Genomic DNA, 17,430 nt, shown 5'->3' on the forward strand with positions numbered 1-17,430 from the left:
CGCGGGTTTGTTTGGTAACGTCCCGGCGGGCTGAGGCGGGGCCGGCGGCCGCGCTGAGGAGAGGGGAGCAGCGCCGGGAAGGTGAGGCAGCGTCAGGAAGGTGAGGCTCCGGGCGACATGAGCCCGCAGGAGAGGAAGGGTTTTGTGGAGTGTCGTCCATGATGCTATCCGGCAGCACCGGGGAGCGGGCATTTGGGGATGTGAGGGCGTATGGATGAGGACTACAACTCCCAGAATGCACCGCGATGGAAGAGAGGGTCCTAGGCGGCGGTGGGGAGCGACCCATGCTGGGAGTTGTAGTCCATACTTTATTTGCTGTTCGCTGCGAAAGCTGTCCCACAACATGGGTAGTTATGGAGGAGGGGACATGCAGGGCTTATTTTCTTGTTTTAGGGCTTATTTAGCCGATGTGGAGTTTGTTTACCTGGCATATGGTTTATTTACCTGGTTTAGGCCTCACTAGCCCTGCCGGGGCTTATTTGTCTGCTGTCAATTTCGACACTTGCCTGGCGAGAAGTGACAACACCTGAGTGAGGAAAGAGTGGCCTGAGGGGGTGAGTGAAAAGCTGAATAAATTTGAGTCGTGATGCTAGAGAGACGAGAAGGATGGTGGCGTTTGTGGCTACTCCCTTCCGTGCGACAGCTTTTCCCTCTGTTTCTATGGTAAGAAAAGAAATTGTAGATTTAAACTGGATCAGAGGCCACTGTGCTTATGTGCTAAGGTAAAAAGTTCTGCAAATTGGATGACTGCGCTGAAAATTAGAAAATTGAATCACAGAATGGTTTGGGTTGGAAGAGACCTTAAAGATCATCCATTTCCAACTCCCTGCCATGGGCAGAGGCATTTTCCAAATGGGAATGCCTTTTTAGTGGTTCTGCATTTGGGTAAATTTACAGGATTTTGGGCTCTAGCTTAGCAAATATTCAAACATTTCATCTCATTTAGGCTTATTTGGGGCTTATTGGGTTGAGCTCAATTCCCTTTTTTTTTGTTGTTTTTAAAAGTATGGTTTGCTCTGTATGGGTTATAATTGCTGGATTTTAATTTTGTCTTTGTTTCCTCCTGTTCCCACTGGTTTACAGATAATGAAACCCCGCCACACACCTTCCAATAAAATGGGGAAGCCAGCTGGTGGGAGATCAGCAAAAAATCCTTCTAAATCACAAAATCAACAAGGGCCTTCTAACAAAAAAAAGGGAGCAGATGAACAAGGAAGAAAACAAGGTCAAAAAAGACAGGTATTCATTTTTCTGGAAGGGGAAGGGGAACAAGGTATTTTTTCCCATTTTTTAAATTGGAATTTATAGAGAATAATTCATTGACTAAGAATAGTCCTCTCGAGGAAATGCCTAGTGTGAAGAGCTCTTTTGAGCAGCCTTCAATAAAGCTTTTTGGGTTTTTTTGTGCTCAAAGACTTTTGTCAGACACTGGCATTGTGAGTTCACAGGAATAGATGAATGATTGCACAGCAGAGGATGTCTCAAAATTGCCACATTTGCTGTAAATTTTTCCCTTCAGCAGGTCCCTCAGACAGGCAAAAGGGGAGTTAAGGAACTGAAAGACTCTTCCCCTGCAGGTAGGGTCCTGTTCTTTGCTGTTAAATTTGAACTATTTTACACCTTTGACTCCAGTCTGACTGAATTGAGTCACAAAGCTCTCTGTCCAGGTTTGACAAGTCATATTTCCTTTTTTTTCCTTTGTGATAACAGGAGAAAATGGTTCTTCAAAAAAGGTGAAGCTGTCCAGTGCTACAATAAGATCTTGGCAGCCTCTCTCAGAGAACAGTAGGCTGTTCCTGGAAAATATAGTGGATTCAGTAGTACTGTAAGTACCAAATACTCTGGTGGTTCTTCTTTATTTCCTCAAGGAACAAAGTAAAAATCATAATATTACTTGAACTGGAAGCCAGTGTGGTTTTTGATGTGTTCTCTGTGCTTGCACACTTTGTGATGGAAATTCTGCCTGTATTTTCTTTTCAGATCTGTTTTGTCCCAACAGAGAGAGGGAAAAGATGATGTTCAGAAGCACCTCAATGTACTAAAAAACAGGTAAGAAATTATAAATTAAAAGGAAAGAGGGAGAGAAAAGATTTCTTCTACCCTGTTGTTTTGTACCATACTTTGAGGGTGAACTAAAACTCTCCTCTGACATATATATATATTTAGATATATGGAGAAAGATGTGTATCATGTTTCATAAAAGCATTTCCAGGTTTTACTAAAATGATCATCATTTGGAAGCAGTTAAAAATCCTTCTCTTAGAACTTAATTTGAAAAGCAGAAGGGTCAGAACTGGGAAAATATTAGGAAAATATTAATTAATGCTAGTTTATAGTCAGGAGTATAGAGGCCAGTGGAATATAAACCACACAAGGCTAATGCAATAGAAAGCATGAGAATTTTGGGATTTCTTGTTCCTGGTTCTTTCCTTGGACACCTACTCCACACGATTTTGGAAAGTAATTCAAGGCAGTTTTTCTTTCCCTCTGCAGTCATTTACTTCACTGGCAGCATTTAAGTTTAAAACTATAGTGAGATTAGTTTTTCCCCAGAATTTTCTTTTTGCTTTGCATAGAACTCCAAGTCATACTTTCATTTTTTCTGTAATTAAAGGGTGCTGAGAAGTTTCAAGACTTTAAATGTGCCTCCAGCGAAGCTGGGCAACCTGAAGAATATCCTGGGCCTTCAAATGGCAGAGAAACAAATGCTTGAGACAAACGAGGAGTCTTTGGTACAACTGCAGGTATGAAAAACAAGGAAGGGAAGAAATTACCTTACCACACTGCTGATCATGCCTGTGCTGTTGTGGAGGAGTGTCCAGTGTTCATCATTGTCAGCCACCTTTGCTGCAAAGCTCTGTTTCTTTTTGGATGTTTTTTCAGTGACTCAGTGTGTTCTGTGGGAAAGATTCACTGAATTTTCTTCTGGTTTTGTCTTGTTTTTGTTTTAGGAAGAAATAAATGAAGCAGAGAGATCGGCAGAGCGCATTGAGGAAAATATACAGCAGCTGAAGTACAAAATCCAGGTGCTCAAAAACCAGTTAGAGGGAGATGAAAAAGATGCCAGGAAGGTATAAAATAATAAATGAATAAATATATAAAATAATTACTTGTGTACTCCTATAATCTAGAGGAATGGGCTGACTTCTAGAGCTTTTTCAAACAAGCTCTTTCTCAGATAGTGCCATTTAAGGAAGGCCTCGTGCTTTTGTGAGTGGATCTTCATAATCTTTCCAACTTCAGTTGCAGAATTAAGTTTGGTTTCAGAAGTTGGACAATGACAGACATGTTAATTTCCTACTTGTGTGCCTGATATTAGGGGGTTTGGATTGTTTCTTCATTCTCTTCTTCTTTTTCTAGGTATTCCAGGAAAATGGCAGTGGAGCACTCCAGCTTCCAGAACTCCCCAAGTGCAGTTTGCAGGCACCCACTTTGCAGGTGAGTGTGGAATATATATTTGTCTTTTCAGAGACACTTTGGTTATGAGGAGGAAGGCAACTGAATGTACTTTTATCCCTTAACCTCTGCCAGAGGGGGCAATTCTGAAAATTCAGAAAATTTGAATAGATTTTCATTTTCTGTGTTATATTTTTGTGATTTTTTTTTCATTGAGAACTATATACTTCTGATTTAAAACCAGAACAAAACTTTAAAAACCCTCCTCATCCCTGGAAGTGTTCAAGGCCAGGTTAGATGGGCCTCTGAGCAGCCTGGGATAGTGGAACCTTGTGGGAGGTGGCCCTGCCCACGGCAGGGGCTTGGAACAAGGTGGTCTTTAAGGTCCCTTCCAGCCCAAACAATTCTGTGATCTTATGATTTAAAACATCACCTGTCTTTTCCTAGAAACCCTATGGCCCTAGGGAACTTGTAATTTCTGAAATATATCTATAATTGCTGGAGGGAAGACTCATTCTGTGACTTTGAATCCTTTTTTGTTTTACCTGTAGCTGGCCTGCATGAAGATGAAATTCCTGTTGTACTTGATAAAAACTGTTTTTTATTTGTTGTCTATGATTCTTTCCTTCTTTAGGAGGAAATTTTGAAGGTAAAGAATCAGAAGGACCTTTTAAAGGATATGAATGCTATTCAGCAGTCAGCTGACTTGAAGAACTTGTTAACCCTTATTGAAAAGACCTATGAGAAGGTGGATTTGCTTTGAAAAGCCAAAATATGTGGAGTCTCCATGCTGAGTTTGGATGGAATCTGCATTCTTCCTAATGGCCTTCCTGTTGTGACTGCTGCATTTCTGTTAAAACATTTTCTATTAACATTGGTATATATAAATGTGTAGACACATTTTGGGATTCAAGTGATTTAAGTCATCTGTCACGGTTTTTTGGGGTTTTTTTGACCTATGATGACTTCTAATGATGATATATCCTGTCATAGGGAAAAGGAGGGAAATGGATCCTGGGTTATGGGTGTTTTTACAGAATAAGGGAACTATTCCATCCTATTTGCACTTCTTTATCTGTGAATCACTGAAGGCTGTATCTTCTACCAAAGTAGTTTTTATTTGGGAGTTTAAACCTGAAACAGGTAGTAAAAATAAGCTTAGCTAATACTCACTTGTAAATCCCCTGTTCAACTTTCTTACTATTTTTTAACAAAAACCCTCCATTGAAAAAATGTAATAATTTTTATCAAATGTACAAAATTGCTTTTACATTTTTGTCACTTAATACAAAAACCAACATCAAACATCATGAAATACTTTTTCAGGTAAATTACCTGCTGAAAGATAGCAGTGCTCTTTACACTGACTTGCTTCAAAAACGCTTGTTCTTCTGTTTACAAGCTGCTACTCTTAATGAGACAAAAGCTAATTATGTCTCTTCTATGAGGGCTTGAAAGCCTCTCTGGAGTTATAATCATGGAACATCTCAAGTTGGAATGAGCCTGTAAGGATCTCTGAGTCCAGCTCTCTACTCCTCACAGGACTGCCTAAACCATGTAGGATCAGGAAAACCAGACCAAGTACTTGCTTTATACTGAATCACAGGAAAAGGAATATAATTATTTATAAGTATTTCTCAAATTTGTTATCACTTGGCAAAGGAAGCAGTTACTGATATAACCATTACCCCAAAATAATTTAATCCTGAGCATGGGTTAAGGATTTTCCTGCATGCCAGGAAGAGGTTAAGTAAAGATATACTCCTTTGCTTTCATTAAGGTGATTTACTGTGTGGGTTCTGAACTTCCTGAACCACATAGAGACCTTTGCCTTTTTGAAAGTTTTTTTATTTTTAAAAGAAAGTGTAGAGAAGGGCAGTGAGTAGGAGTCAGATTCAGCTTCCACGCAAGGAGGTTGAAATAGTAACTGAAGAATGAGCTGCTGCATTACAGTGCTGGATAGACACAGAGGCAAGTCATAATTACTTTCATTTAATTTTTTTCCCCGACACTGGGTGATTTATGATAGGCTGGCTGTGAGTGTTGTTACTTTGGGGTTGTCATGCACACATAAACAGGGTAACATGAACCAGGGAACATAAATCCAGACATTTAGGAGGTGGTCTTAGCTCGACTTGACAGTGGATGCCCTTGGACAGAGTTGCAGAATGATCAGATGGTTGGTTTTGATGAGATTTGAGGCCTCTTCCAGAAGGTTCACTGTTGATCTGTGTGTGTGGAGCTGTGACCACAGCTGTGGGATTTGACCTGGGAGCACCTGAAACTTCAATTTCACAAACCTCGGCTTTAAGTAGGTAAGACATTTTCCTCTGTGTGTGTATGCTTTATGTACTGAGTTTATCCATTTAAGGAATACTCAGGGAAAATCTTAAAGAACTTCTGGATTCAGGTCAGCTTGGCTTAAGGTTTTTCCTCAGAAGTGACCTACAAGTACAGAACTATGATTTCTTTGCATATGGAAATGGAGTAGGGAGAAGAGCCAAGGGAAGAAGCTGCACTGAGGCACTGGGGGACATCAGGATATCCAGTCCAGCTTCAAACCCAGCTGACTGCCAAAATCAAACAGCACTTCTGTTCTGACAGCCTCAAACTCTGAACATCCTGCATTTATATCCTTGTACAACCTAAGCACAGCTTCATAGGCTATATGTCTTTGGGAAAAACCTAGATCTGGGAGCACTTTTTGAGATATGCTCTCAACAAACAGTGAACATGGCAGCAAGAATAGGAAAGCTGAAGGCCTTATTATTTAGCCAAGATTAGGTGATCTAAGAGATTAATCCATGAGCCATCAGTTACTTCACACTTCTGGTCCATTTCTGCCCTCTCCCAAAAAGTAAAAAATAAAAGAATACTACTTTGGTTTAGAAGTACTGGAAACCTTAATTGAAATATGGATTGTTTTGGTAAAAGAATTAAGAAGACAGAGGCCATGGAAAAATGATTTAAACATTTTAAAATCACAATGGATTAGAGCTCTAGGAACGTGCTACAGCACACATTTTATAGGGTTTGGGGATGACATTAAATGAAACGGCAGGGCTGAGGTCCAGGTCTGAGTTGGAAACTCCAGGTGGAGGGAAGAAGTTGAACCTCTGCAGGAGACTGGTGAAGAAGAGGAAGAGCTCCATTTTGGCAAGAGTCTCCCCAGCGCAGATCCTCCGCCCTGGAACAAAGGCAAAAGCACCACAAGAGAATCAGTGAGCTGCTTCTTCAGTATTGGAAGAAAAAAAGCCCTTTTATCAGCTCTTAACCTGAAAAAGGTCAGTGGACATCCAGAACATTTGCATGTTATATCCTAGGTATGAATAAAGAACACAGATTTTAAAACTCTTGGGTACAAGTTAACAGAGAAAGAGGAATTTTGATCTTCAGAAGTATCATACCAAAGCCAGCTGGTGATGGTTTTTTATTTTCCTTTGTCTAAATGCTTGCATTTGGAGAGAAATGTATGGAAATGTAGTCTGAATTCCTTAACTCCAGTTTTCAATAAAATCTGAATTTTTATTTCCTTTTCACAATTTTCTTCTACTTGGCTGAATTTTTGGATCCCAAACCAACTGGTTTAGTCTAGACTTTAGGTCTGTTAGTCAACTCATAGGCAATTTTTTATACTAAAATTTGTCAGCAAATTCCTTGAAGATTCACAAATGCTGGCCAGTGGGAATGAGAAGCAAGGTGGAGGAGATATTCTATGAATATGCAAAAGTGCTGTAAATGTAAATTCTGTTAAATCCAGTAGCTAGTAAGCTGCCTTATTCATAGCATGATGATTCAAAGCCAAAACTAAGAAAAACCTGATCTAAAATATGATAACACCCTTCTGTGACAGAAAATGGAGAGCTATTGCATGGCTGTGATACGAAACAAACTCTCCAGGGAATGCCCAGACCTGACATTCCCTGGATGTGCTTTCAGCTGGGACATCTAAGCTTAAGTCTGGTAAAGAAGACCTGAGAAGTGGAAGTGTCAGAAGTTCTTCTAAAAAGAAAGAAAAAAAAATTACGGTGTACTGGATGGTGAGTATGACAAGAAAAAATCTTATTCAAAGATCATACAGAGTTGAAAATATACAAATAGGGTTGATAAAAAAATGGAGAATGTTGTGGATATGACAGATAAATTAGCCAGAGACTGATGTATGGGAACTTTAAAAGAGCAATTACAGAGCCTGCAAAGCAGGAGAAATGCCAGAGAAGGAGCAGGGTTGGAATCTCCCATGTTTTGGCAAATGGTGCAGGTGTGTAAATTCAGGTGAATGTCACACTCTGGGGAAGCCCCTTCTTTCCTTTGATTTTACACAGAATTTGGGGTTTTTTTGTTGTCACACTATATGAAAACTTAACCCAGTTGACATTTTTTGTGACTTTTTAAAAGGAACATGGAAAAATGAAGCAGGAATGCACAGAAGCATCTTCGCTGTGTGTTCTGTGTAAATATAAAAGAGAAAGCACCTGCTGAGAAAGGCATGAAAGCATCTCTCTTCACAAATTTCCCATTGGCATCAAGGAAGTGCTCAGGGTAGAACATGTCTGGTTTCTCCCACTGCGACTCGTCTTTCAGGACTGAGGTCAGTAAAGGGATGATGTAGGTTCCCTGCAAAAAAAGGCCAGAGGAATGAATTCCTGGACCAATTCAGAAAGAAGAAATGTTAAAAAAACCAATCCTGTAGGATCCCTCACCTTGGGGATGAAGTAGCCTTGGAGGGTGACATCTGCAGCAGTCTCATGAGGCAAATCCAGTGGCAGGATATTGGCAAACCTCTGAATTTCATGGATGACAGCATCTGTGTATGGCATCTGAGCTCGGTGCTCGATCCGCGGGGGGTTGGAGCCTATAACTTGCTCTATCTCATCTTGGACCTTTTCTGAAGAAAGAATCAACTCTAAGATTCAAGGACTCATTCACCCCTGAGACACAGTGTGCTTTACTCATGTAAAGTGTGATAGATCTGGAGTACAAGCCATAAATTCTCCAAAAATCTTTTTTTCCTTTCAGAAATAATGGGAGGTGAACAGGACTACAGTGTTTGATTGATTCTTTATCAACAAGAAACCTTAAGACTTTTTTTCTTCTATCTCTTCTGTCTAAAGATCCATGTTCTGCCTGAGGGTTGTCTCAAAAACCCCATTTGACTCCAAACAACCCTGTACCATCAGCTGGAATGGAGATGCCAGACAAAGGCACTTCCATGAATCTTCTCAGGCCCCTAAAGCCTCAGTACAGTTCATTTAGCATCTGCGCAGACCTTTAGTTTATTGACAGTTTCTGAGGGAAACCTGGAATAGAATCATTGACCAACACAGGACAGCTCTTTACTTACTAATTAATGAGATTTCCCCAAGCAGAGGGCCTGGCCTGTATGAACTCTGCCCCACTGGGTCTGAACCAGAGGGCACAGAGACAGTAATTGGCTGGAAATCTCAGCTTTTTGTAACTTGGCCTATTAACAAATGTGTTGGTCCTCCAGGTTCCTGTTTGGTCACTAATTCCCTGAGTGTAACAGCATCTATCATTAAACCACTTACTCTGGATTTCAGGGTACTTTAGCATCAGCAGAAAGCCCCAGTTTAGTGTGGTGGAAATGGTCTCAACACCAGCAGTAAACAAATTGCTCACCAAGCTTAGCAAGTTGCCATTATGGAAATACCCATTGGTAGTGGATTTCTCCTGAAAAAAGTCGTTGAGATAAAAGGATGAAAACTCAAAGCTTTCCACGTGAAAATGCAATTTATGTAGATAAATATTTGCTAAGATATAAATCCTATATTTTAAAAAAGTGTGAAAGGCAAGGAAGAGCTTTGGGCTTGTGCCTGGAGGAGAGTGCTGACCTATCTTTGTATTACTGGGACCATCTGCAAAGGGAGCTGCCTTCCCCATGGGGAAGGTGACCCAACCATATCAGAGACCCCAAACAAGTCCCACTAAAGCCCAGGCAGTGATTCCATTCTGTTATGTTTTATGTTTTCAAAAGAGCCAGAAGAACTGGGACAACAGAGAGAGCAGATAAAAAGAAGCAGCCTTGGTAAATATATTTATGCAGTCTGAAGAAAATAAATAAGGATAAATGTTCACTGATTAAAAGAGGTTGGAATTTCAACAGCATGAAGTATCTGTTCAACTCTACTACTTTGTCATATGTATTTTCTCGAAGACAGCTTCCCTAAAGAAATTCAGCTGTAATTGTAAGGACTAAAAGAAAATTCCAAATGTCTTCATAGAATCATAAGAGATGGAATCAACAAGAAAATACTCAGTTACCTCCTGCTGTTTAACCAGGAAGGCATCAATAAAACTTCTTTGGTCATTTTTGTCCAGGTTTTTGAGGTTCTCTACAAAAGTAACTCGTACAAAATCATGGAATTCATCTCTGTTTCGAAGGAGAGCCTTGTTAGCCCTTAGGAGGAATCCAAGGTATGGGAAGATATTGTACATCTACGAGAGTGGAAGTTATTGAGAGAGTTTATCAGCCAGAGCTCTGAAAACACTACAGAAACAAATTAACAACATTTGGCCTTCCTTGCAGATACAAAGTCAAAAACTTAAGATTAATATTTTGTTTTTAGGAATGTGAAAAACTGAGTGGATTACTTGTGGTAGAAAATTCATCAAGGACCACCAAATAGAGGTAAAAATCTTTTAAAATTACTATTTTTCAGGAGTAGTGTAGATGTTAGGCTCAGACAGCTTCAAGCTGCCACCAGGCAGATGGAAATGTTGGCCAGCAACTTTTTTTATTATTTTGGCCTGCTCTTCCCCTAACATTTTTTTTTCTTTTTCAAAACCTAGATAAGCATAAATCAATCCAGGGTATGGCAGCATTGCATGCAAGTATCCAAAGGTATTTTTCACTGACTAGCACTCTTCAAACTCTATCTTAAATATTTTTTTGAGAGAGTAGGGGCTTGATTGTTGACTTCATGATTCCCAAACTGTCTCTCAAGGGTTTTTTGTCCAAGAAACTGCTTTGTAAACCAATTATCTCTCAAAGTCTCAGATTTTCCTGTTTAATAGAAGAAACTGATCCCCAGTATTGCTATTGGTGTGCAGTGGAACAGCAACATAAACATGTGAATCATTACCGTGACCAAAGGTTTCCCAGCAAGCCTCATGTTTTCATTGGTCATATTTACAAGTCTCACAAATCTGGGGTCTTTGTAGTCAAATCGTTTTCCAAGCAATATTGACACAATTATATTAGCAACTGCTGCATTAATTATTTTGCTGGCATCAATGGGATTTCCTAGACAAGGAACAAGAGAATTTGTTACATTGTAATAAAGAGATGTAATTTGTAAATGTAAATTTATTATTCAATATTGTTATTTATTTGTTATGATTGATTGCTATCATTGATTATTATCCAATGCCAGAATACCATAGCAGGACACAAAAATGCCAGAGGAGCCAAATTCATCAAACTGGTGTACATTTCCTAAAAAGGTCTGACCATGAGAACGCTCAAAAAGCCTTTGCAAAACCTTAGAGGTAGTGAGGTCCTGGCACAGGTTGCCCAGAGAAGCTGTGGCTGCCCCACTCCTGGAGCTGTTCCAGTCCAGGCTGGACAGGGCTGGGAGCAGCCTGGGTAGGGGAAGATATCTCTGCCCATGGAAGGGGCTAGAGCTGGATGAGATTTAAGGTCCCTTTGAACACAAACCATTCTGTGACTCTGTGATTCCATGGGTTTGCAGAATGAACAGCCCACCTGTTGGAACCCAGGAAATTCCTCTGGCTGCCCTGGAGGACTTGAGCCCCTGCCCAGGGGGCTCAGAGACCTTGGCACAGAGCCCTAGACCCCTGTGCCTTTGAACTTGACCCATGGAAAAACAATTACCAACCTTTATGTGAAGAATTACAAGTCAAGAGAGTTTAAGTAGAATAATAGTTAGTTTGTCACAGGGTGAAAAATAGATTTTTGGGGTTTTCAGAATGGGGGTTCAGGAGGCAAGATGGAGGGATCTGGGCATGTCCAGTCTTCTTCTTCTTGGCCTCCATCTTCTGCTGTGATGTTGGCATTTTTAGATTGGTTTAAGGTAGAAACTCATTGTCTAACATAGGTGATAGGTATTGGGAAGTTATGGTAAATAATAGATTTTAGTATAAAATGATAACACCACCCTTAGGGCATCCAGCGTGCCTCAACCCAGCCTGCCAGACAGACCTCAGCAGGCCAGAGAAAGATTGTTATAGATAAGAAATAATAAACAACCTTGAGAACGAGAACAAAAGGATCCTGACTCCTTCAACAGCTGGGCTGGGAAAAAGAGACTTGTACATATCTCAGAGTCACTGTGAGCAGCAGAGGTTCTGAGAGCCACTCACCTTCCTGGGAGGCGATGGAGTCTGCCAGGTGCCCATACTCCTCCACAATCCGATCCTCAATGGCCTTTTTGCCCATCCCAAAGTCTCGCAAGGCTGTGAGGGTAAACCTTCTCATCACCTTCCAGTTTTCACCATGGGCAAAAACAACCCCTGAGACCAAAAGAACATTTCAATGGGGCACAGGATTTTAAATAATTTTGTAAGCATAGAATGGAGCTGTTTAGTAGCAGTCACTTCTAAAACAAGTTAAACTGCATCCAGATGAGGAAAACCACATATCTGTGCCTTAAGTATTCTCTATCCTCAACAATAGGTTCATAACACAAGGAAAGGATAAATATTTAAGGTTTATTTGATCAATCTTAAGAAGAATATATATCCTCAAAGACACTTGTCACTGAAAGAAAGCGGACATTGCAAGCTCAAGTTCAAACTGCTGGTCATCATAGTTTGGAAGTGGAATTGAACTAAGATCTCTGATGACTGCAAGAAAAAATTAAGCAGGAAAATACATCTTAAAAGTTAGGTTATGTCTTAAAATCTCCACAATCAATTTTTTTTCACTGTATTTTTTCTTCACACTTTTTTTTCATTTAACTGATGGCCTCAGGTATGTTTTTTTTCCTAAATAAAAAAAAAAAAAAAACAACCAGTGAAAGGTAAGCTTCTATGTAATAATATGATCAAAAGATGCAGCTGTTAAAATGTTCACAGAATTATTACTGAATTTTTCCAAGGATCTTTGGAGACATAAATATGAAATTCTTATGCTAAATTAGAGTGAAGTGTAGGTGTGAAATTCTTATTTTGAAACCCAGCTCATTAGAGAGTATTTTCCTTTTTAAAATAAATTCACAATTTTCTAGGTGCTACAGGCTATCTATTGTCACATTCTGAATTTAAAAACACTATTTACCACTTAAATGATGAGCAACAGTAGAATATTAATTTCAGAAAAGTTGTTCTATGATAAACCCAAAACCCCACAAGTTCAGAGCCGTATCATGAGAGCTAGAAATGCTTCTCTGGCAAAGATGCCCTGTTCTAGAAGGATCCTGGAAGTGTGTCACTATCCATTTTGTGTTGCTGTAGTTATGTTTAGAGTTATGGTTGTTTTGTGGCCACTGTCAGTAGTTTTAAAGTTGAATAAGCGTGCTAAAGTCAATGAAATTGCTCCCTATTTCCAATGCTTTTTGTGATCTCTGATCCAAAGTGTTGTTCCAGCTCCTGCTTCGTCTATAGGGGAAAAAAAAAAGAGTAGGTCAAGCTGATAAGGAAGAATAAGACCAACTTACCATTTCCTTTAGTCAAATCTTCAAAGATTGGGATTTTAGGTCTCTCTGCAAATGCATCTGCTTGGTTTACAAGAGCTTCCTTCACTGTCTCATAGCCAGAAATCACTACAACTTTCCTGTGCCCCATCTGAACACTGAAGACTGGGCCATATATTTTGGACAGCTGTCAGGAAAAGAGAACAATGATTTACAACTTCTACAGCCTACAGAGAAATTCATTACCTGTTCCAGTGCTGCTTGTTTTCCAGTCCTGCCTCTGGGTTACTCACATGGTGGATATTTTCCTGACTACAGGGAAAGGCACTTGATTTAAATGATGGGAAAGTGCCAGACATTGTGGTGGATAATGACTAAATGGAATAGTTGGGAGAAGAGTTCTACTGTGCTAAACTGAGCAGGAGTATCAACAGCTGAAACCTCAAGTCATCAAAGGATGCACTGAGAGTTCTGTCTGCCCTCAGAAACCCTTGTAAATTCAATTTTTGACTCATTTTTTCACATTTAGCTCCACGCTACTGTGTTTCTTTTGTGCACAGGCTACACCTGAACAACCTGTTCAAATGTTTGGTACCATTATTTTATTAAAAATAAATCCGTTTGTTTCTGGGCCAGGATTTAGCATTAGATACATTCAAACTTTTTATACATGATTACATGCACCATGAATCTGTCTCAGAGACAATGTGGTAGTTTTTTAGCTGGTACAGGTAGATTTATTTTTATGTAACTCAGTGTTCCTGATTCTTCTGACTGCTAGAGAGGGGTTTCCTGACTGCACTCATTTTCTAGTTGGTTTGCAGAGAGAAACAGAAGGCATCTATTTAGCACCAAGATGCAAAATGTCCAGCAAGTGGTAAGCAAGTACAGCCAGCTGAAACAACAGGAGCAGACCCATATCTGAATTGTGCTCAAGTCAGATAACCAGCATCCGGCATCAGAAAGGAATCACTGAATTACAGCAGATACATGTTGGTTCTGCTGGCCTGAACTTGCTTTTGTCAACACAATTGGGCTGTGTAGGAGAGCTACAGTGATATTCCAGATATTGCATCTAAGCAGTCTTTTGGTTTGTGGGTACAACATCCATACAGGTTTGTTGGTGCAAATATTCTTTTCAAAATCATCAGCAGGGAAGATGTGTAATTTTAATGTCTAAGCAGAAAAAACTCTAAGAAAGGAGCAGGTTCATACAACTCTTCTCACTCAAAGTCAGCAAAGCCCTGCAATAAACTAGGTAAAGAAAACACTAGAAGAAAACTGAAAGATTTATTATTTTGGCAAAGGTTGGCCCTGAATATTAAGAGCATATAGTTATATCTTCAGCTTTTGGGGAAGATAAGAGGAAAGGGAGATGAGAACGTTGATAAATCAGCGAAGCCAAGATGCTGCAGTCACAGATCAAGGTACATCAATCAGCTGAAGGCAGAGAGGGTTACACCACATATCCAAATAATTCCTGTTGTCTTTTTCTCAAAATTACCACCAAAATAAGGTGGATTCTTGCTATTAATTTGAAAATTGTGGAAGGCTGAAACCTGGATAAAATATTACAGTAAAGAAATCATGCTAGGTTCAACATTTTCTGCTCAAATAACCATCTCTGGGTCCCTGGCTAAAGTCTCATGCATGGATGCAATCCATTGGATGCAACAGGAGAAACTCTCTGACATCTTGGTCTATGGGGCTTGATTGATAGGACCAACAGAAAAGAAAATGAGTACCTGTAGATAAGTCCTGTAGGGTCTCTTCAAGTCAAACAAAAGAAGGTTTCCAATTATAGGTAATGGTCTTGGACCTGGAGGGAAGTTCTGTCTTCGGTCGTTGTTCCAGAAACCTGCTGTTTTCAGAATGGAGAGAAAAGCCAGGATCAACACTAAAACAGTGGAAGTGTTGCTGTTCCAGAAACCTGCTGTTTTCAAAATGGAGAGAAAAGCCAGGATGAACACAAAACCAATGGAAGTGCTGCTGTTCCAGCCCATCTCTACTCAGCTGAGTATTTGCCACGGAAAAGAGAAAATGTGGACTCTGGATTTCTGTCCTCCCGAGATTGTGCTTGAGAGGCTCTTGTGTTAGTCCATAAACCTCTTTTCCACTGCAGGGTATGTTTTGATCGTGGCTGGTGACCTGTTCTCTTCCCATGTGCTTCTTAATGAATCCTCAGAAGGGTACAGGGGCATATATATGTTTGCTAACCAATGTAACTGGGTGAGTATGGGTCACTGGGCAAGTGTGAAAGTCCAAGAACAGGGATAACTTCAGGTCATCAACCTGACATTTGCTATAAAAGCCATAAATTCTGCACGCTGTCCAGGTTACTGATTAATCATGTTTTTGCCCTTAGCACAGATATCCTCGATACCCCTGAGGAATCAAAATTCCACTGCCCAGGAGTGTAGTGCAAAGAGATTAATTTTTTTTAAAGTGTGTGATGTATGAATGTGAGACACAAGCTGAGAGCAGATGTATCTGTTTTTGCAGAGTTAAGACAGTACATGTATGCTTAGTGTATGAATGCGAGACTCACAAGCTGATTCATCCCTAATGAACCTGTTTTTGCAGAGTTAAGACAGTACTCACACACTTAGTGTGAGAATCTCTGTTCAGTTCCTCACACATAACCCAGTTGCAGGCCTCTAATAAACCCATCAGCCTGACAGTCTGTTATTTTTCTCAAGGTTTGAGGAAATAGGACACCTTTCCTGATTTCAGATTGTGTAATTGCTTTCTCCCATGCTTCCCAGGCCTTTTCACAGAACTATTTATGGGTGGCATAACTTTGATTCCATTGAATTCATTGGGAATTTGAAATCACAAAATCACAGAATTACCGAGGTTGGAGAGGACTCTGGAATTTGTCTGGTTCAATCCCCCTTTCAAGCTGGGTCACCAAGAGTCACTTGCCTCAGCCTATGTCCAGACAGATTTTGAACATCTCCAAGGACCTAAAAAATTATATGACCCTAAGGAGGGAGACTCCACATCTTCCGGGCAACCTGTGCCAGTGCTTAGTCACTCTCACAATATGAAAATGTTTCCTGATGTTCAGAGGGAGCCACCTGTGTTTCAGTGTGTGTCCATGGCCTCTGGTCCTGGCACTGGGCACACACTGAGGAGAGTCTGGCTCTGATTTATTTGATCCTCCCCCCAGGTGTTTATACTGATAAGATCCTGTTGAGCCTTCTCTCCTCTAGGTTGAACTCCCACCTCTCTGTGTTTCCTCATGTGAGAGATGTTGCAATCACTCTAGCGCCTTTGTGGCCCTTTGCTGGACTCTCTCCTGTCTGTCCATATCTCCTCGGTACTGGGAATCCCAGAACTGGACACAGCACTGGGAAAAGACATCTTCTGTTGGCTGAGGAAAGGGGGCTGAGGTACAGCTAACTCGGGTGTCTCAGAGAGTGAACAGCAGAGGAGGACGTGTTGAAAGAGCAAGCCAAGGGCAAGACTGGACAGAAAAGTTGAGTCACAGCCCACAGAACAATGTTTGGAAGAGTTTTCCAGCAGAAATCTTGAACATAAGTTGCATGTGGCCTTGAGGCCAGAACCTGAAAGTTGTGTGAGGTGAAGTGCCTCACGGCTGAGCCCCTTGTCCTCCTCTCCCAAAAGTGTCAGGGTCCCTGCAGAGACATGGCCAGAGGCAGAGGAGAGGAGGGAATGGGGGCATTCCCCAGGGAATGGGACAGCAGAGACCTAGAGGAAAAGAGCCCTGGCACATGGCTGGGAGCCCGGGAGAGGGGCTTGAGCAAGAATGGGAGAGGGGCTTGAGCAAGAATGGGAGAGGGGCTTGAGCAAACCTGGGAGAGGGGCTTGAGCAAGGCTGGGAGAGGGGCTTGAGCAAGGATGGGAGAGGGGCTTGAGCAAGGATGGGAGAGGGGCTTGAGCAAACCTGGGAGAGGGGCTTGAGCAAGGATGGGAGAGGGGCTTGAGCAAACCTGGGAGAGGGGCTTGAGCAAGGCTGGGAGAGGGGCTTGAGCAAGGCTGGGAGAGGGGCTTGAGCAAACCTGGGAGAGGGGCTTGAGCAAGGCTGGGAGAGGGGCTTGAGCAAGGCTGCTCTTGGCCTGGCTCACCCTGAGCCTGTTGCTGACCCCAGGGGCTCTAGAGGAGACATCAGGACATTTCACCTACCTGGAAGATATCCTGGAAAAAGTCCATGGTCAGCGTTCAGCGGTGCTCCAGTTTGCCTGATTCTACTTGACTTTTCCAGAGTGGGTAAAAAGGCACTGAAAATGTCCAGTTTTCCACATATATCTGGAGTTTAACTAATAGCAAGGAAATGAGAGGAAGCTGAAAGGTAAACAGTTTGCAGGAGGCTTAGATGAACAGGGAGAGCTCTGCTTTGGCAAGTGGAGACATATTTTGTTATATATATATTTTGAGAAATAATATATAGAGAATA

The 17,430-nt window shown here is 41.1% G+C and overlaps 2 protein-coding genes across 4 annotated transcripts; one reads left to right on the top strand and one right to left on the bottom strand.

Annotated features, from left to right (window-relative positions):
• The first annotated feature begins 5 nt into the window (after positions 1–5).
• On the top strand, positions 6–6,938 carry CENPQ (centromere protein Q). 2 transcript variants are annotated; one of them, XM_066547599.1, is made up of 10 exons: positions 6–100; positions 454–554; positions 1,084–1,239; positions 1,520–1,577; positions 1,711–1,825; positions 1,981–2,049; positions 2,615–2,744; positions 2,952–3,071; positions 3,361–3,438; positions 4,031–6,938. In XM_066547599.1, exons 3-10 carry the CDS (start codon positions 1,087–1,089, stop codon positions 4,157–4,159), a joined length of 852 nt encoding a protein of 283 aa, XP_066403696.1. In that variant the 5' UTR covers positions 6–100; positions 454–554; positions 1,084–1,086; the 3' UTR covers positions 4,160–6,938. The 2 variants fall into 2 exon arrangements, with proteins under 2 accessions (XP_066403696.1, XP_066403697.1); XM_066547600.1 differs by having other exon boundaries at positions 1,523–1,577.
• On the bottom strand, positions 6,396–15,013 carry LOC136555069 (cytochrome P450 2K6-like). Of its 2 annotated transcripts, XM_066547598.1 has the most exons (10): positions 14,941–15,013; positions 14,756–14,868; positions 13,035–13,197; positions 11,740–11,889; positions 10,500–10,660; positions 9,679–9,852; positions 8,946–9,087; positions 8,100–8,284; positions 7,872–8,013; positions 6,396–6,583 (listed from the first exon to the last, which is right to left on the bottom strand). In XM_066547598.1, the coding sequence occupies exons 1-10, from the start codon at positions 15,011–15,013 to the stop codon at positions 6,396–6,398; spliced, it is 1,491 nt and encodes a 496-aa protein (XP_066403695.1). The 2 variants fall into 2 exon arrangements, with proteins under 2 accessions (XP_066403695.1, XP_066403694.1); XM_066547597.1 differs by having other exon boundaries at positions 14,756–15,013.
• Between the last annotated feature and the right edge of the window lie 2,417 nt (positions 15,014–17,430).

This window comes from Molothrus aeneus, chromosome 3 (genome assembly GCF_037042795.1).
Source record: "Molothrus aeneus isolate 106 chromosome 3, BPBGC_Maene_1.0, whole genome shotgun sequence".
In the NCBI taxonomy this organism is placed as follows: Eukaryota; Metazoa; Chordata; class Aves; order Passeriformes; family Icteridae; genus Molothrus; species Molothrus aeneus.